Below are 21,402 nucleotides of genomic sequence, written 5' to 3' on the forward strand. Positions count from 1 at the left end.
CTGACAAACTGTTGTCTACCATGGCTTTTCTTTTATTTATTTTAACTCTTTATACAGTTCTATTTAACTGTATCGGTAAGTGTATCTATACGTTAATTAACGATCACACCAATAAGTTTCAGATAATGATTTCATATTTTAATATTATCTAACAAAAAGCTAAACTGCTTTCAAATGGTCAGATTGCAGACAGTTCCGTAGTGACTACAAATTTTATCAAGAGGTGAATGCCTGGGTCAAACTGCATCAAGTGCCTGCCACTTGGGAAGATGCCAGACTTCGTTGTGAGTTGGAAGGTACCATGAAACTTTTATTGGTTACAAATTCAACAGGATGCAGCCGATACTAGAAATTCTTTGTAACACACAAACATTATTGCTTAACTTGAGGCTTGTTAATAAACATCTAAAACATTTCACTTAAAAAAAAAACACTTAAAAGTCGACAGAAACTAATTTAAAAAAAACATCCTCTATTTATAACGAATGACAACAGATAGGTATACTTTTTAATAAATTGAGTCATCCTGTCGACACCAATGTCTACCAAATTGTTCTACCAAATTTCGTATCTCAACAGTATTTATTCGCAGGTGCAATCCTGGCATCACCTCACACACAAAACTTGGAGCTAATCATGAGACGAGTGATGGCTGATACTCACTCGGAGGCCTCAGGGGTATTCACAGGGGTCCACGCGACCTTCTCGAAGGGAGACTTCTATTCAGTCGATGGTAATTTCCTTCATTTTGATACGAATGGATAAGAAAGATTTTTTTAATAAATAAAAATACAATTCAAAAGTGCTCTTTTTTCAAGTAGGTATATCTATTTAAGAAGCATAAGCCAAATACTTGTAAACATGTAAATGCATTAAGTCATTTTGAAGAAAGTTAGAAAGGGTCAAAAAAAATAGACTGTACTTAAGATTACTTTTTAATGTTGTACAATTTTAAGGTATACCTCTTCGAAAAATGCCAGTCCAATGGATGCCAAGCGAACCAGATAATCTGAATAACGCAGAAAGCTGCATCGTTATGGTTTCCAATGGTACAATAGCTGACGTGAGCTGTGACGAAGTTTATCCATACGTTTGCTTCAAAAAGAGGACTAAAAATATGATTATGAATATGTGCGGTACTACTGACCCAGGTATATGAACCATGTGTATTAATAACATGCGGGCAACAAACAATGATTCAGGTATTATGGGTGCATATGGGCGACGTGGAGAACTTACCATCAGATGACGCCTCTGTTGCTTCGTCTGGCACAAAAAAATGTAAATAATGTTTTTAATTGTAGAATATAAACTGGACGAGAGAACGGGGAATTGCTACAAGTTTCATTTGACTCCTCGGAACTGGACCAGGGCGTTCATGGTGTGTTCAGCAGAAGGAGCACACCTGGCCATCATCAACAGTGATGAGGAAGCAGAAGTTCTGAAGGAGTTACATGGGAAACACAAGGCGGAGAAGCTGCCGTATGACACAATATTTTTGGGCTTCCAAGATTGGGGAGAGGACGGAGTCTGGACTACCATACATGGTAATCATTCGTTTTTAACAAAAAACATAACCCCCTTCAAATTGTTCGATTTAAACCATAGAAATCTAAATAACAAGATGATTTAAACCAAAGTTGAGTAGGACCATAGAGCGTGCAAGGCATCAGATTTCAAATAATAAATAAAGGATTGTCCAAATCGGTTCACCTAGTTGAAAGTTCCGAGGTAACAAACCTAAAAAAATACCGCCGATTTGAAAAACACCTCTTTTTGTGTCTGTTGATAAAATTTGATTCACGTCATGTTTAAATATTTAATTATATATTAAATATTTTTGAGTACTTTGATTCTGATAATCTTTTTAGTCTTCTACTATTTCAATATAATAAAAAATAAATAAAGATGTTTGATTACTAATAATGTTTGACCATTACTACTACTTACTACTACAACTAATACGATGGAAATGAAATCTGGTGTAAGATCAATTGTGGCGTTAAATTATGCTACTGCTAACTATATTCAGGAAAACGTAATAAATAAATTAAATTAAATAAATAATTAATACAGTCTGTTCAATCCAGGGCAATCATTAGAGGACGCAGGATACGCGAAGTTCCACCCAGGCGAGCCAGACAACGCCAACCCTGGTGAGCACTGCGGCTCCATGTTCAGGAATGGGCTCTTCAACGACGCCTGGTGCTATGTGAAACTCGCTTTCATTTGTGAGAAGACCGTCGAAAGCCTCCTCGATGACACGGATGTTTAATTAGTAAAGAAAGGAAAGAACAGGGGGTAACCATATGCTAACAGCTAAAACATTATTGATTTAGAAATTAAAGACTGTATAACTGATCTAAATGCGTATTCATTTCATTACTTAACCAGACGTTTATAAAACCGACTACACACTTACCAGCAGCAGGTACAATATTGGAATTGCACCTTTAATTGGCTCCTTAATTGTGATGTGCATAGGCAAGCAGGGGCAATTTACAGAACAACTGAAATTGCTCCGACCGCCGACCAACCGAGATTGTTTCAATGTTGCCCCTACGGCAGGTACGTGAGTAGCCGGCTTAAGACGCTCTCGTATAAAATCAAACAAAAAAAACTATTAGCATTTTTTATTCCAATGCGGGAAAGTGATGGCGCAAGATGACTTATCTGGCTCTGTCATTTATCCACACTGGAATTAATATGACTAATCAATAAACCCTGGGCAGAAGTTTACTATAAATAAGTGTAGTTGGCTAGGTGCCGTCTGTTCATGTTTAATAATTAGGTTCAGAGTTATTGTAATCGTAAATCTTTACATAAATTAATTGTAGTATCTTATATATTTGTTATTGCTCCAATGTCCTATAAATACTTACTTTATAATATAAAAAAATATATAATTAAGATGATATAATTGTGTATATTCTTTGGAATGATAAATTATATGTATATCAAATCTGAATCAGATAATGTCCAACAACAATTGCAGTTTCCCCAATTGTGAAAAATACGAATTTACTCCGTAAAGAATGGTGCTTATTCTGACATATTTATGTGAGCAATAAACTTTAAGCGCAGCAATATCTTATTTAAAACTGCTTTATCTGATAAATCCTAGAGAGGAACTTTAGGTTTAAAGGACATAAGTCGTAATTCCTTAAGGCAAGGCTTATGTACGACTCGAAAAGTTGGTAGAAAAATAATTGGAAAAAAGTACTAAAATTATAATTAATCTGAGTGTCTGTGATGACTTTTTATTTCCCGTAACAAAAAAATAATTCATTCAATTAATGATCAATCTTATGTTGATTTTACGATCGTTGATTAAATCAGAATAAAAAAGGTAATTTAATGTGAAAAATAATTAACGACTATTATGTTTAATTAATTAAAGTTAGCACGGAATGGGGAAATAATACGGTTCACGATTTATGATTATAGGTAGGAAAAGGTGGTGGCACACATCGCACCGCACGAATTTTTAACACGCTTTTGTATTAATTGACTTCACCTGTATGTTTGTTTGTAACTCGTAACTGACTCATTTAGACTGCGATTTGACCAGCCTGTAACGGACACTAAATTTTAATCCAATTTTACACATTTATCAAGGACCGGTGACACTTGAGTGTTATTCTGTAAAAATAATCCTTAAAAGTCTTGATTTTAGTTGATTCTATAATTAAAGCGTGTTTTCTAGATTTTTAAACTAATTTGAGATTATTTAAAGTGAAATGAATGCTGAGATTTACAAGATTTAGTCTCACCCCTGGTATACAAGCCGATTCCGATATATTAGAGTCGCACATATTGAACGGATTTGGAACTATATTTTTAACAGTTAACAAACAAACTTAGATCAATACTACAAAATACTAATTTATTAAAATTCTTTGTAACCTATTTAAAAATGTCCACGAATAAAAAAGTTATACGTTTAGTTTTTTTTATATAATATGTCCAGTGTATCTCGGCCTTTATCCTCTCTGATTAATGATAGCTAATTACGAGCGAACTCAAAACGCTTTTAATTAATCAAGCAAATCTCAGTTAACCAGAACTTACGGGTAGTTAGAAAATAATATAAGCAAGTTCCTTATTACTTAGGGCAAGGGGCAATTTATAGGGTGAAAAAGTATGTCATGTTTTTTAGATTTTTTTTCTGTAAATTATGTATTGTTTTTATGTTGAAAATTATGTATATCATACAATGATCTCAACAGTGTATTATGTATTTATAACTATGGGAAAATACACAATAAAACAATCATTCATAATGAAAAATATTTAAATTTTCAAACCAATGCGCAAATCTTAAAATTTAAATAAACTGAAATATAAATGTTGTGTGTTTTTAATTAAAAATCAATACCATTAGTAATTCCAGTCTATGAAAATTAGAACCAGTCTGTAAAAATCAGTCATCAGGTAAAGATAGAGCTCTTAATGTAATGATAAAATTTTCGACCAAAAAATTGAATGAAATGAATGAATGAAATACTCTTTATTGTACATACACAGTAATAAATTTTGTTACATAGTTAAGATAGCTTATAATAGAGATACAAAGAGCGGCTTTATCGATCGTGAGCGATTTCTTCCAAGCAACTCGAAAAAATTGTATGCGAACAGAGTCACGACCATATGCTTACCCATCTCCTGTACTATAAGATAAAATACGGCTTAAAAAGCTTTCAAGGCGCTTTGTTCTTGTCTTTACTTAAGCAAAAGTTTACAAACGTTTTAAAGGGTGGCCTATCTTTAGACTTACAAGTCTTAAATAACGAAGCACTCCTATTTAGAAAAATACATATTTTAATTATTCTTAGAAACTTTAGTGACAACAAGCTAGAGGTAAACAGATAAATGGACATTCGGACGAAATTCCGGTGTATAACTGATGTATGATGACTTGTAAATTGGATAATATTATACTTAGTAAAATAAGGGTTGAAACAGCTTAATATACATGTATATGATCAACAAGGATGAAGTCATGAAGATGCAGACGTTAATTCAAACATAGTATGTTTTTACGTTTTAATTCTTACGTCTAAAGCCTTGTCTTACAGTCGTTAAATTACAATAGGCTCTCAAAATTCTTTTCACAAATGAAGGGGAATCGACTTTCACACTTCAGGTCATTAAGTTTTCTGTGTCTGAACATTCCACCACATTTTTGAGGATACTCATCAGGTTGGTGCTCCTCGAATTGATAATAGCCTGCTTCTTGTAAGGTTTGTCCTGTTAAAGATAAAACATTAATTTCATGGTATACAAGGGTAGAGTGAGACCCAGTGCCGACCGATCTTACTTATTTTCTGGTTAATTATTCAATTTTAAGCTATTGCATAGCTTCTATCGCGGGCCTGGAGCGCGGGGACCGTATCGAGAAATTCCGTAACGAAAAAACCTCACGCTCCCCTCTCCGACGGGCTCGGAGGTGTGGCTTGAAGGCATGCTATGCAATAGCTTTACCGCGGCAGTCCCCGAGTGCCACACGTCTTTTGTATTTTATAATTTTGTTATGTGGAATATGTACAAAAATCAATTTTACAATTTAAGTTAACCGTGCTTTTAAGTTGTCTTTTGCAGGTGATATTAGCAAATAGTCAGTTTTTTTCATTTAAAAAATAAGATCTGGTACTGGCAAACCAGAAAAGCGCTAGAAAGGCACTTTTAATATTACAACATTATTCAAATTAACTTAATTATAAGTTATTTTTAATAGAACAATATTTATAAATCGCCTGATTAGTTCTTTGGTTTATTCCATGTTTAATCAATAAAAACAAAAAATATTGAATCTACATGAACTTACCTTCTACAGTCGTCCATACTATATCGTCTCCCCAATCATTGAATCCCAAAAGAGCGAGTTGCCCGTATCTTGTAAAAAGCATTTTTTCAGGAGGATATTTTGCAGCAAGGTCGGCTAGAACTGTGGCTTCCACTTCACTGTTAATGATGGCCAAGTGACCACCTTCTGCTGCGCAAGTCATGAAGGCCCTGGTCCAGTTTCTGGCCACCAAATGGAATTTGTAGCACTTGCCAGTTCTGTTGTCCAAAACGTATTCTAAAGAAGAGGAAAGATTGGATGCAAGTTTCTAATATTTTCAAAGAGTAAACGAGTATACAATATGGTTCTAAAAAACTCAGCTGATTTTAATTTAATGTAAGTACCTATTTATTGTAAAAATTTTTGAACACACATTACACTGCTCTACAATGACAGTATACAAAGACAGACTGCGATGTTTTGCATTATTATTTTATATTTTTTGAAGTGAAAACTTCTTTAGCGGCGTTGAGCACTTTTTCTGTAATGGGTATAAAATCTTAAACTCGCGTCAGGACACGTGACCTGATCGAAATTAAGCGTAAGACGGATACCATTCCAAAATATCAAACATGCTCAACGTTAATAATCAAGTTTTCACTTCTGCCGGCACTCCCGGAGTGCAACCCGTCTTTTTTTTTATTGTACAATAGGGGAGTGCTTGGCCACAATCTCGCCTGATGGTAAGCTGAGATGTGGCCTAAGATGGAGCGCGCTTCCCTAGAATAAATTGAAAATGAAAAATTATTATTTCAGCGATTATGTTTCCAGTCATAGCAGAGCATGAAACATAATCATTGATCTTATTTACTAACTAAATTATAACGCAAATATGACTGTATACTTCACCTCTATCCACAGTCCCACACTCTGTCAACCCCACACTCTGCTTCCCACACTCTGCTTCCCACACTCTGCTTCCGAGATAAGACCCAACATGTCCCATGTTGGGTCTTATCTCGGAAGCAGATGTAAGGGTAGACATCGAAGCAGTTGACATCAGCTATCGTCCCGTTTGCCACCATTACGATGCATCTCTCGTCATTCCCTAGATTATCCCTAGCTCATAGTCCATCCATTTAAGGGGCATTTTGTTTAAGGGCACACCTGTGTTTAAAATGTCACTTATTATTTAAAATCAAATGAATGGTTTACTAAATTGAATTCTAGGATATTATAGTAAAATTGTGCGTTCCGAGTGGGTATCTTTGATGGTCCTCTTCATCACCTCCTGGAGGTTTGCTGTCTTCGGTGATAGTAATATTGCACCTGATGACAGAAAAACATGGTGAACAATTATTATTGCTTCTTCTAGTTCGGCCTACTGAAAAATTGCATAATCAGGAACAGCGTTCGGACAGTTGACAATTAACGAGCGTCGAATTGTAATTCAAAGATTATCGAAAAATATAGCGTTCAATTATATTTTATTATAACTTAAAGGTGCTTATAATTTTTAATTTTAAATAAACTATTTTAGAAAACCTTGTTTAAACTTTTTGAAGGAGTTTATTTTTTTGTTGAAAATACTTTCTTATATCGAGGTGTGGACTGTGGTGATGTCTTTGTTTAATTTTATTGAGTGCACTACAACATTTTCATACTTTTAGTCTGACCACCTAACACCCAGGGTTACCTTCAAGGTGACACCGCAGCCTGGCCTCCTGCCAGGTCGCGGGGACCTGATGATGCTTGATCCATCCACTCGCTTCGTGGCTGTACTCGTAGTCGTACCGGAATATTATACTATCTGCAAAACCACCATTGGATAGATTAATTATATTTATAATTTGGAATATCCCAGCCAATTTAACGACACGGACGTTATTATTTATATAAAAATAAACACAAAATAAAAGAAATTCGAAAAACAAAATGATATGCATTAAAAAATATAACGTTTACATCATTGATGTTAAAAAAATATAGACAAAAAAGAAAAGACTTGTTAAGGTTGATGTTCCGACCGTCCCTCCATACATTTTTGATTACCTCTAAACACTTAACACAGACACTATTTCTTTAAAACTAATCATTTTATCACTTCTCTATAATGAAATGTGTGCGCGTTCGACCTTTTTAATCAATAATTTACAATATTTACTTAGAAAAACAACAGTAAAATACCGGAAAAATTTGACACTTCTACAGTAGTGTGCGTGACTTTTGCCAAGCGAAACACGACATAAAGCACGACATCTAGCGCATAGACTATATACTTATTACAGATCTAGCGCGTCAATGTCTAAACGAAAGGCGATGTTTAGACATTGACGCGCTAGATGTCGTGCATTCGCGTTCGTTATCTTATGCATAATGAGCATAATTCTAATAAATCAAAGTTCTGTGTAAAAATTGAGTAATTTCATTTCCAATCGTTCAAAGAAAATAACAATAAAATAAAATAAAACTAATGACCTTAGAAACTATGTTTTTTTTTATTTATTACTCATTATTGTTCGTCCGTCGTAGGTCTGTAAACTGTATTGTACACTGAAGGTAAATGGTACTGTAGGTACTTTAGTTCGGCGTCGTCGCTCGTCGGCTTGATATAAAATTACATTCTTGATTTCATTGACACGCGCTATGATTTGCGCGCGGAATTTCTTGTGTTGTGAATTTATTTTTGTATGCTATGCATTTTAATTGATTCAAATTGCAATGTTTCTCTAGTATGCATTTGAGACTATATTGTAAATTGTAATAATTGATCGTGGGTATAGTAATTAATTATTCTAATAACGCAATTAGTAATATATGTATTTTCGGTGGGATTCAAAACAAAAAATTGGCCCGTGATTTTTATGAAATTTCACCACATTGCAAATCACATCAATCATAGTTCATACACATGTATGACGAAAGTGATTAGTATTGTGGCTAACATTGACTCATCAGTTCATCACTGAAACCAGTGATAAATCAGTACCTATATCATATTGTGTTTGAATATTTTTAAACAATGATATAAGTATACAATTATTATAAATCGGTAAACTATCAAAGTAATCACAAACTTGCAAACATTGGTAAAATGTCCAGTAGTTTATGAGCCTATTCATTACAATTTACAATCAAACAAACAAACAAAGTTTTCCTCTTTATAATATTAGTGTAGACAAACACTATGAATACGATCACTAATGCAAATTCGGGGATTTTCTAATTATTGCTAAATAATAATTGAATTCGTTTTGAAATACTCTATAATTTTTAGTGTATAAATAGACATTTATAATGTGGTGCTCATTTTTTTTGTACTGCTAACGCTATTGTAGGTACCTATTTTCGTTGTTTTATTTCAAGTGAACACGGCCATACAATTTTGTCACGAGCCGCCTATGATTGTAGGTACTTTTGTTAGGCTCCTTCGTCGTCCGCGTCGGCTCGAAAGTTCTTGATTTCATTGTCACGCGCTATGATTTGCGCGCGGATTTTCTTGTGTTGTGAATTTATTTTTGTATTATTATTATTTTTTATTTATTTTTTTATTTTATTGATTCAAATAAAATATTTCACTAGTATGCATTTGAGACTATATTGTATTATGTATAATTTATCGTAGGTATAGTTATTCTTATAACGCAGTTATATTTTCGGTGGGACAATTTGACCCGTGATTTTTCTGAAATATCACCACGTTGCAAATCACATCAATCATACACACGTATGACGAAAGTATAGTGGCTATAATTGACTCATCAGTTCATCACTGAAACCAGTGATAAATCAGTACATATATCATATTTTATTGTGTTTGAATATTTTTTAAACAACGATATAGGTATACAATATTATTATAAATCGGTAAACTACCAAAGTACTTCCGAATTTTCAGACAGACAAACAAGTAGTTTGAACACGCAGTTTTCTTATACTAGTAGCAAAAATCAAAACCATAATATTATGTTTCCCTACTATATTTTACTAAAAGTCGAGTGCGTCGAAATCGTAAATAATAATATGTTTTTCACCTTCCTGGTTATTTTCCCATAGTAAATAGTGTTTTAGGTTTGTTGTTGTAGGTAGGAATAATAATAATTATTCTTACATGTTGGTTATGAAATGTATATTGAAATAATTTACTTTTACAAATCATTAGTGATATAAGTTTTGAGTGAAAATGCTTGGATCAGCATAATATTATAGTGTACTTCAAATACATGTTTTGATAAAAAAAACAATAGTGTAATAAAATAAAACTGCGTTTTATTGTAATCAATGTTGACAATTTTAAATTCCAAAATTATTGATCAATAAAATAGTTTACACCAACAAATATAACTTTTATTTTTATAACAATCGTTCATAATATAAACCGTAGCAGGTGGCGTTTTGAAGTTCTGTCTACTCATACAGAAAAATGGAAAACTTGTTTTTTTTGTAAACAATTTATTACTCATGTTGTTTGGCAACTCGAAGCGTGGTCGTCCGTCGTAGGTACTTTTGTTCGGCGTCGCGTCGTCGTCCGCGTCGGCTTGATATAAAACATTCTTGATTTCATTGACACGCGCTATGATTTGCGCGCGGAATTTCTTGTGTTGTGAATTTATTTTTGTATGCTATGCATTTTAATTGAATCAAATTGCAATATTTCTCTAGTATGCATTTGAGACTATATTGTAATAATTGATCGTGGGTAGGTATAGTAATTAATTATTCTAATAACGCAATTATATTTTCGGTGGGATTCAAAACAAAAAATTGGCCCGTGATTTTTATGAAATTTCACCACATTGCAAATTATATATTATACAATTACAATTACAATTATTATAAATCGGTAAACTATCAAAGTAATTACAAACTTGCAAAATATGCTTTTCCGAATTTTCAGACAGACACACAATTTTATTAGTTTGTTTTAGCAAAGTAGGTACCTATACCTATACGCTTACGTCGCGCGTCGCGTCGTCGAAAACGGTGCGCCCAGAAACAAACATACCTAATTCAGTTACAATCCTTTTTTTGTTCCGTAATTTATTGTATTTATTCTAATACGATTTTTTTTATTCGTCGGCCAGTTCTACTAGGTATAAAAAGATAAAATTGAAATATAATTATTGTAGCGACAGCCATATTATGTTACTATGTTTTCGTAAATATGTTTTTCACCTTCCTGGTTATTTTCACATAATCTTATCTTATATATAAAAATGAATCGCAAAATGTGTTGGTAAGCGCATAACTCGAGAACGGCTGAACCGATTTCGATCATTCTTTTTTTATTATATTCCTTGAAGTACGAGGATGGTTTTTATGTAGAGAAAACGTAAATATTATGTACCACGGGCGAAGCCGGGGCGGACCGCTAGTCTTCTTATATATAAAAATGAATCGCAAAATGTGTTGGTAAGCGCATAACTCGAGAACGGCTGAACCGATTTCGATCATTCTTTTTTTATTATATTCCTTGAAGTACGAGGATGGTTTTTATGTAGAGAAAACGTAAATATTATGTACCACGGGCGAAGCCGGGGCGGACCGCTAGTATATATATATATAAATGAATCGCAAAATGTGTTGGTAAGCGCATAACTCGAGAACGGCTGAACCGATTTCGATAATTCTTTTTTTATTATATTCCTTGAAGTACGAGGATGGTTCTTATGTAGAGAAAACGTAAACATGTACCACGGGCGAAGCCGGGGCGGACCGCTAGTCTTCTTATATATAAAAATGAATCGCAAAATGTGTTGGTAAGCGCATAACTCGAGAACGGCTGAACCGATTTCGATAATTCTTTTTTTATTATATCCCTTGAAGTACGAGGATGGTTCTTATAGCTAGAGAGCTAGTTAGTTTAGTTTTAGTGCAGTGGCAGTGTAAATGTTGTTGTTGAGGTTATGTAAATTTAACACTTTAGTTAACTACCAAGATATAAAGAAATGAGGATAGGACACAATAACTATTGGTTGAGGTATTTATAAACTCATAATATACTTTTAAAAAAATCACGTTTTAATAAATTTCTAGAATTAAATTAGAACAGCTGATTCAAAATAGCCTAAAAAATCTTAATAATAATAATTACGCTTCACAGCAAGAAGAAATGTACCATATGTACCCGCACAAAGTCGATATTGTGTTGCCTACCGTTCGACTCAATGGCTAGGGTTGTAACTACCTTTAATAATTATTACCAAACTAATAAACCGAGTGATGCGAAATAACCATAATTCTTTTAGAGTTTGATAAAATGATCAGGCAGGTATTTTCTTTAATCCTCTGAATTCTCGGTTACTAAATTGTATCGTTGAAATTATTCTTAATCGCGTAAATTTAATAAATAATCATATGGAAAACACTTTTCATTTGTTTTTTTACTTTCACGCCCAACTACTATACAATAATTACGTTGTTTCGGTATTTTGACGAGAAAACGCAGGAAACATCCGTTGTATCATTTTAGATAGATTGTATATTTTGTATCTGTAGAATTGAAATCAAAGCTATGTATATGTTGTCTCCATTCTTTTCTTATCGGATTGTTGATCCCAATGCGAATGCGTCACTTAAATTTTATAAAAGACAATTAAGAACATCAAAAATAAAGTGATACGTAAATATTTCACAGTGCAATATATTATATAATTAATAATAATTATATATTTATGAAAAAATAATTACATCAGATTTAATAATAGCAATTGTTTTGAATGTACATAATATGAATAAATGATTACATCATAATAGTAATAATTACAATTGTTTTATTTCCCATTTGTTGCAACCCTAGCATATCTTCATGTAGCAGCAGAAGTACCTACACTGGCGGCGCGGCGGCATCGTGCGACATCAAAGGCATTGCCTTACTAGGAATGACTCATTTCTTTTATTATATAATTTACGTTTTACTTTTACAGAATCCGATTCAATGGATTATGAAGACGAGTCACACAACGCCATACGATAGTGATGATGAATGAACATTTCAATAAATGCATGCGTGTTTTTTTATGTTGTTTTGTAATTGTTAATTGTTTCTTAAATAAAGAAATAAACTAAATATTTAAATGATGATTTGTTATTTGCAACACAACTTTATATTTGAGATTCTTTACAAATGTATATTTAGTTTTGTATCATCAAATTTATAAATTTTATTCCATAGTTTTCAAAATTAAATGTAAATGACCATAAAAACATTAATAAAGTAAATCATTGATGTAAGGTCAGGGAACGTAATACATATATACATCTGACCATGTAGAAGCTAAGTCTTGTTGACTGCTGAAGTCTGTAAAGTTTTGTTGTCTGCTGAAGTCTGTACGCAATGAAAATGTCTGCCGTTTCGAAAATAAGTTTTTAAGACCCTAATAAATAAAATATATGTATATATAATGGCAGATCTGGTCAAATACTTTCAAAATTGTATTTTTTTCAGCACTTTCATAAGTGTCTGCCAGAATGTTATCCGCGTGATAATGGTCTGCCATTGTTATTTTCCGATAGTAATAATAATCTATTTTCAAATATCAAAATGGCAGACGTGGTCAAATGGTTTCAAAGTTCGCCAAAAATTTCCACCTGTCTTACCTAAGCGCGCGCCCCGTCCACCACTCTGGGCTTAGTGACTCCTCATCTCATGTATAGTAGGTATAGGGGAATCAACACACAAAAATCCAGGTCTGGTCAAATACATACAGGTAGCTTTGCGCTAGCTCTCTAGCTATTACTTCTTATGGAGAGAAAACGTAAACATGTACCACGGGCGAAGCCGGGGCGGACCGCTAGTAAATAATAAAATAATAAATAGTGTATTAGATTTGTTATTGTATCTTGTATACCTACGAATAATTATTCTTACGTCTTGTTGGGAAATGTTCAAATACCTACCTATTGAAATAATTTACTGTTACAAATCATTAGTGTTATTAGTTTTGAGTGAATAGGCATGGATCAGAAATTCAGAATATAATATGCTACTAACTACTCAAATACATACATGTTTACACAACAAACACCACTGACCTCTATAACTATAAGTTATAGAGGTCAGTGACCGTCAGTGACAAACACTATGGATACCTACGCTCGCGAATGCAAATTCGGTGATTTACTAATTATTGATACCTAGTCATTGAATTCGTTTTGAAATAGCCTGTACTTTGTAATTTTTAGTGTTATAGACATTTATAAAATGTGGTGCTCATTTTTTTGTAATAAATCATCCCGAACGCTATTGTATTTTCGTTGTTTTATTTCAAGTGAACACCTAGGTATACAATTTTGTCACGAGCCGCCTCTGGCCTCTGGGTGAAATAAACAAGTCAAATGATTTTTGTTCTAATTGTATTTTGGTAGTAGTTTGTTTAGAATTTACATTACCATTGTTTAATTTTTATTTTGTATTTGCAGTAAAATAAAAAGATGAAAAACTTCATTAGGTATATTGTACGACACCTCACTCTGAATCGCGCTAGCGAAATTTTTTCGTTACAGAGCACATATACAACTTTCGGACAATCTTCATTGAGGCCGGCCGGCAAATCGAGTATGTCGAGAAACTTCACTTATTCGATGGAGGTATTCTACCTTCCTTCCTCCACAGTTGTGGGACCCCGACGTGCATTGAACACGCAGCTTTCTGATACTAGTAGCTAAAATCAAAACCACAGATATGTCTGTGATCAAAACCATAATAATATTTTTACCTATTATTTTACTAAAAGTCGAGTGCATCGAAATCGTAAATATGTTTTTCACCTTCCTGGTTTTTTTTCCATAGTAAATAGTGTTTTTGATTTGTTGTTGTATGAATAATTATTCTTACTTGTTGGTTATGAAATGTATTTTGAAATAATTTACTTTTACAAATCATTACTGATATTAGTTTTGAGTGAAAATGCTTGGATCAGCATAATATCATATTTGCTACTTCAAATACATGTTTTGATTAAAAAAAAACAATAGTGTAATGTAGGTAATAAAATAAAACTGCGTTTTATTGTAGGTAATCAATTTTGACATTATTTATTTCCCAAAATTACAATAAAATAGTTTACGCCAACAAATATAACTTTTATTTTTATAACAATCCTACTTCCTACTAATGCGAAAGTTCATACATGTTTCAAAAGAAAAACTTTTACTTTTACTATTATTTCAATTTATCCGGTTTAATTAAGACTTAATATTGATACATATGATCATTATAAATACAAATAGGAATTAACAATATAACGAATACGTGGCACAACTAAAATTTTACCGATACCACCCGTGGTCATTCTCCTTTGTGGGTCATTTGTAACAGGATGGCGGTTCTACAGCGAAAAAAGAAAAATGATGGTCAGAACGCTGATACCGGATACCTTAAGATACTGTAATATAAAATATTACTAGATTAGATAAAATATTATAGGTAGTATCTTCACCGTGTGTGACGCGCTTTACATTCACGCCATCTAGAGTTAAATCTTTATCATTTTTGTATACGTCTGTGTGTGTAAACGACCCTGTATGCAATGACAGATGTTAAAACGCATAATTTTACCGAATTGGGTGGATTTTAAGGCAATGATATAACATATTTCAATAAAATATAATATTCAGTAACCGCCATGACTATTCCTAGGTTTGATGACTATTCCAATTACGCAAAAACTCAAATAAACTAGAAATGTAGAATTCAGCGCCATCTAGCGGGATATTGGCTGGGAACAGATCGTTGCAATCACCTTAATCAAAACAACTGTTCTATTCTTTAAATAAAAAATATGATATGATTACAAGCTTGTTTTGAAAAGGGATACTAGGAAATTCGCGGCTCTATAAGAGCTCGTGGCTCCGTCGCGGTCGGTTAAAAATTGAATCCTTGTAGACGTTTGGAAAACGTGCATTATTAGTGGAGTGCCTGGAACATTCAAAACCGTATAACCTCGGATTAGAGTTATAGTGAATGAATTAATATGATCGATGTGGGATATTGTTTTTTAAACTTTAAATTGCAATGTTTACCCAAATTTTTTTTGTGCACTCCATTGTTTCGTTGTTTAAAAAAAATATTATGAAAAATTAATGTTTGACCATATATTTTCACTTTAAACAGTATTTTTTTTATTTATATGTTAAATCTTACTTGAGTAGACATATAGGAATATTTTTCAAAGATACTCGTATAGGAGCTACCAACGTTGACAAGAGAGCATTTTAGTATAGTTGGTTCTTTGATATACTGTTCCTCTTGCTATTTCGGTTAGAGTCCGGGCTGTCTGGCTGGTCGCAGTGGTTGCGTTTAGTAGTGCGCATCTCATCTGCACAGGATAATTTCCCTAATTTGAAGTCATTTTTTAACGCGTAATTTTTAATATTTTACCTTTAGATAGATCCATCAGACATAATTTTTTTATTGCAAGACGTTTTTTTCGTTGTTAAATAGGTGCCAGACGCAATTTTTAATTTCGTTTTTATAAAAAATTCAAATTATTTTAGAATGTCTGTAAATTTCATATTATGTTCTTCAAACATAATATAAATCTAAAATTAATTAGCCAGACGCTAATTCGATTGTTAAGTATTAAATAATGTGTATAAATAAAAAAAAGTAATGAAGCATGCAGCTCATCAGCTAGTGTATTTTAACTATGCGACAGGAAATAATTGCAAGAATACAATATTATTTACACTTGTTCTTATAAATAAAAGCTAAAATGAAAAAAAAAAACATAAAAGTGAAAAATAAATTAAAGTTACCATACATTGAAAAGAATGGAATAAAAACTATATCAATGAAGGTTAAACAATTACATTGTTAAATTTAAAAAGCCATCTTCATAATCATCATCATCATCATCTTTCCTCACACTGTCAGAATTATTTATGTTATCGTCTAAGGAATTGTTATTGTTTTCCAATATTCCATCATCTGTAAACAACTAGAAAGTTTGTTTCAATATTGATGTACACACGTACACACACACAACACACACACACCACACCACACACGACACACACACGTGAACACACACACACACGCATGTTTAAGTTTGTATTGAATTTAACTAAAGTAGTTAGCATGAATTTATATAGGTAGGTATACTAGCGGTCCGCCCCGGCTTCGCCCGTGGTACCTACATGTATAAACTATCCTATCTCTCAAGTTGAATCGAACTGCACATGGTGTGCGAATTTTATTATAATCGGTTAAGTGGTTTAGGAGTCCATTGAGGACAAACATTATGACACGAGATTTATGTATATACAGGGTGACTGGTAATTCGACGTGATCCTTCAAAGGGGTTATACTAGAGGTCATTTGCAACAAATTAAGTCCAGTTAACCAGGGGTCAAAAATGGATGGTTATTGAGCTATGACGGTTTTTTGATCAAAATTTAAATTACGTCTTTAATCTTTTTATTTCGATCCCATGCAAAAGTAGGTAATATTTGTGCCTTTTTAGAAAGCTTATGAAACAAGGAATTTACTTCTTTAATTTGTACACCAAGTTTACTACATTTTTTCGAGTAATAATCAACTACTTATGGAAAATTTACTACAAAAATAAGTTTTATTCCACCTTAAGACCCTTTTATTTTTAAGGTGATGCAAGTTTTGGGCAAGATTTTTTTTTAAAGTGATCGTTCATTCTTCGGTTTACAGTGTAGTAGTTTTTTCATAATTAATTATTTTTGGTAAAAGGGAAGAAAATTTCTTAAAAATCAAAAAACCGTCATAGCTCAATAACCATCCATTTTTGACCCCTGGTTAACTGGACTTAATTTGTTGCAAATGACCTCTAGTATAACCCCTTTGAAGGATCACGTCGAATTACCAGTCACCCTGTATATTAAGAATTAAGATTAATGAATTAATATTGTTATCATCATCACTACATAGTATAAAAAAAAGTCGCTTTTTCTGTCCCTATGTCTCTTTAAATCTTTGAAACTACGCAACGGATTTTGATGTGGTTTTTTTAAATAGATAGAGTGATTCAATTGGGAGGTTTATATGTATAATAACATCCATTAAATAGTGGAGAAGTACCTACTGTTATTTTTGAGGTTTCTAATGTGATTACGTAAATAATTACAATTTTTCCACTTACAGTGCAAACGGAGGCACCCTACGAGTTTTATCAAAATACTTAATGTACTAACTACATTGAAAAGGTCTACAGAAAAGTCCGTGCTGGTATATGTCTATCTCTTATGGATAACCCACAATAACTTTTTTTATCATTTACTTTTTACGACAAATAATGGCTAATTTTCGAAGCGATTTTAACCAATACAGCATTAATCCTTAACCAATTAAAGACCTTGAATACATTGTTCATTTAATATAGATCTACATGGCCCTTTACACCGTATGATTTGAGTGAATATTTTCGAAGATATTACAGATTTAAAAATTGCGGGACGTAGCGTTTGCGGCGGTACCAGCCGGCCGCCCGGCTATATCTACACTAATATTATAAAGAGGAAAGATTTGTTTGTTTGTTTGTTTGATTGTAATGAATAGGCTCATAAACTACTGGACCGATTTTAAAAATTCTTTCACCATTCGAAAGCTACAATATCCACGAGTAACATAGGCTAGGTTTTATCCCGGAAATCTCACGGGAACGGGAACTATGCGGGTTTTTCTTTGAAAACGCGGGCGAAGCCGCAGGCGGAAAGCTATGTTTTTATATTCAACGTTCACAGTTTTTCTGTAGTGTATTTAGCGATTATTGCACCCGTGCGAAGCCAGGGCCGGGCGGGTCGCTAGTTAATATTAGATATATATTAGAAAATTTAACTTGTATTGGCAACACTGTATTTTGTTTGTGGTTCTTTTTCTTCTTGTACGCGGTGTGTAATGTGTGGTATTAGGCAATGTGCTATTGGAAACAATATACATAAGTTTATGTAATCGCTGTTTTCATTTAAACCCATAACTTAATAGATAAGTAATAAAAAATTGTTTTGTATAGAAGATTGTTGATGTACCCTAATAGTTTATTTTTTAGCCTAAGGAATAAAATGTACCAATGGAAGGTACTTGTTCCCACAACACAGGGAATCCTAGAGTAGGAACAATTCAATTTCTATGCATCTTAGGTATATTTTCGAAAAAAAGAAGTTATTTTTTATTGCTATTTAATTTTCGCGGCCGACCCTTTCTATCTCTCTTGCACTTTAAACTATCTCTCCATATACACAATCATCAAATTGTTATACTTACCTACTTTCACTACGTTTTTATTTGTACATATTTAATACTTAACAATCGAATTAGCGTCTGGCTAATTAATTTTAGATTATATTATGTTTGAAGAACATAATATGAAATTTACAGACATTCTAAAATAATTTGAATTTTTTATAAAAACGAAATTAAAAATTGCGTCTGGCACCTATTTAACAACGAAAAAAACGTCTTGCAATAAAAAAATTATGTCTGATGGATCTATCTAAAGGCAAAATATTAAAAATTACGCGTTAAAAAATGACTTTAAATTAAGGATAATTTCCTGTGCAGATAAGATGCGCACTACTGAACGCAACCACTCCGGCCAGCCAGACTGCGCGGACTCTAACCGAAATAGCTAGAGGAACAATATATCAAAAAACCAGCTATACTAAAATGACTTCTTTTTCAACGTTAATAGCTCCCGTACCATTACGGGTAGTTAGAAAATAATATTAGCAAGTTCCTTATTACTTAGGGCAAGGGGCAATTTATAGGGTGAAAAAGTATGTCATGTTTTTTTAGATTTTTGTTCTGTATATTATGCATTGTTTTTTATGTTGAGAATCACATATATCATATTTCTCAATAGTGTATTATGTATGTATTACTATTGGAAAATACACAATAAAAAATCATCCATAATGAAAAATATTTAAATTTTCAAACCAATGCGCAAACCTTAAAATATAAATACACCGAAATGTTGTGCGTTTTAATTAAAAATCAATACCATTAGTAATTCCAGTCTATGAAAATTAGAAGCAGTCTGTAAAAATCAGTCTTCAGGTAAAGATTAAAATTTTCGACCAAAAAATTGAATGAAATGAATGAATGAAATACTCTTTATAACACATACACAGTAATAAATTTTGTAACATAATTAATATAGCTTATAATAGAGATACAAAGAGCGGCTTTATCGCTCGTGAGCGATTTCTTCCAAGCAACTCGAAAAAATTGTATGCGAACAGAGTCACGACCATATGCTTACCCATCTCCTGTACTATAAGATAAAATACGGCTTAAAAAGCTTTCAAGGCGCTTTGTTCTTGTCTTTACTTAAGCAAAAGTTTACAAACGTTTTAAACGTTTTAAATCTTTAGACTTACAAGTCTTAAATAACGAAGCACTCCTATTTAGAAAAATACATATTTTAATTATTCTTAGAAACTTTAGTGACAACAAGCTAGAGGTAAACAGATAAATGGACATTCGGACGAAATTCCGGTGTATAACTGATGTATGATGACTTGTAAATTGGATAATATTATAGTAAAATAAGGGTTGAAACAGCTTATACATGTATATGATCAACAAGGATGAAGTCATGAAGATGCAGACGTTAATTCAAACATAGTATGTTTTTACGTTTTAATTCTTACGTCTAAAGCCTTACAGTCGATAAATTACAATAGGCTATCGAAATTCTTTTCACAAATGAAGGGTAATCGATTTTCACACCTCAGGTCATCAAGTTTCCCGTTTCTGAACATTCCACCACATTTTAGAGGAAACTCATCAGGTTCGTCCTCCTCGAATTGATAATAGCCAGCTTCTTGTAAGGTTTGTCCTGTCAAAATAAATATTAATAAATAAATATATAACACAATATTCATAAATAAATATATAACTACAATTTTGCATATATTTTCTATATTTTGTAATGGTCAGTTTTTTCATTTAGAAAATAATAGAAAATAAAAAAAGAAATTAGATCTGTTACTAGTACACTAGAAAGACACTTTAAATATTATAACATTATTCAAATTAGCTTATAGTGTATTTTTAATAGATGAAAACATTTTTATAATTGCCTGATTAGATATTTATTCCATGTTTAATATTGATTAATGATGACAAACAAAAAATATTGTATCTAGATGAACTTACCTTCTACAGTCGTCCAAACTATATTGTCTCCCCAATCATTGAATCCCAAAAGAGCGTGATGCCTATATCTTGTGAAAAGCATTTTTTCAGGAGGATATTTTGCAGCAAGGTTGGCTAGAACTGTGGCTTCCACTTCACTGTTAATGATAGCCAAGTGACCACCTTCTGCTGCGCAAGTCATGCAGGCCCTGGTCCAGTTTCTGGCCACCCAATGGAATTTGTAGCACTTGCTAGTTCTGTTGTCCAAAACGTATTCTAAAGAAGAGGAAAGATTGGATGCAAGTTTCCAATATTTTCAAAGAGTAAACGAGTATACAATATGGTTCTAATAAACTCAGCTGATTTTAATTTAATGTAAGTACCTATTTATTGTAAAAATTTTTGAACACACATTACACTGCTCTACAATGACAGTATACAAAGACAGACTGCGATGTTTTGCATTATTATTTTATATTTTTTTTATTTTACAATAGGGGAGTGC

The 21,402-nt window shown here is 32.7% G+C and overlaps 2 protein-coding genes and 1 pseudogene across 3 annotated transcripts; 1 reads left to right on the plus strand and 2 right to left on the minus strand.

Annotated features, from left to right (window-relative positions):
• On the plus strand, positions 1-2,361 carry LOC149486263 (uncharacterized). The gene is made up of 6 exons (XM_089697782.1): positions 1-75; positions 183-296; positions 593-733; positions 957-1,151; positions 1,305-1,547; positions 2,091-2,361. The coding sequence occupies exons 1-6, from the start codon at positions 21-23 to the stop codon at positions 2,273-2,275; spliced, it is 933 nt and encodes a 310-aa protein (XP_089553908.1). The 5' UTR covers positions 1-20; the 3' UTR covers positions 2,276-2,361.
• A 2,617-nt stretch (positions 2,362-4,978) lies between these two features.
• Positions 4,979-7,731, minus strand: LOC149486264 (uncharacterized; annotated as a pseudogene). The gene is made up of 6 exons (XR_016315936.1): positions 7,482-7,731; positions 7,037-7,114; positions 6,778-6,952; positions 6,695-6,731; positions 5,828-6,082; positions 4,979-5,250 (listed from the first exon to the last, which is right to left on the minus strand). The product of XR_016315936.1 is annotated as an uncharacterized LOC149486264 (transcript).
• A 12,398-nt stretch (positions 7,732-20,129) lies between these two features.
• LOC149486265 (hemolymph lipopolysaccharide-binding protein-like) lies at positions 20,130-21,169 on the minus strand. The gene is made up of 2 exons (XM_089697768.1): positions 20,919-21,169; positions 20,130-20,598 (listed from the first exon to the last, which is right to left on the minus strand). Exons 1-2 carry the CDS (start codon positions 21,097-21,099, stop codon positions 20,435-20,437), a joined length of 345 nt encoding a protein of 114 aa, XP_089553894.1. The 5' UTR covers positions 21,100-21,169; the 3' UTR covers positions 20,130-20,434.
• Positions 21,170-21,402: the final 233 nt, after the last annotated feature.

This window comes from Colias philodice, chromosome 8 (assembly GCF_061535455.1).
Source record: "Colias philodice isolate Cphi_HAF_F1 chromosome 8, ilColPhil1 Martin Lab GWU primary, whole genome shotgun sequence".
In the NCBI taxonomy this organism is placed as follows: domain Eukaryota; kingdom Metazoa; phylum Arthropoda; class Insecta; order Lepidoptera; family Pieridae; genus Colias; species Colias philodice.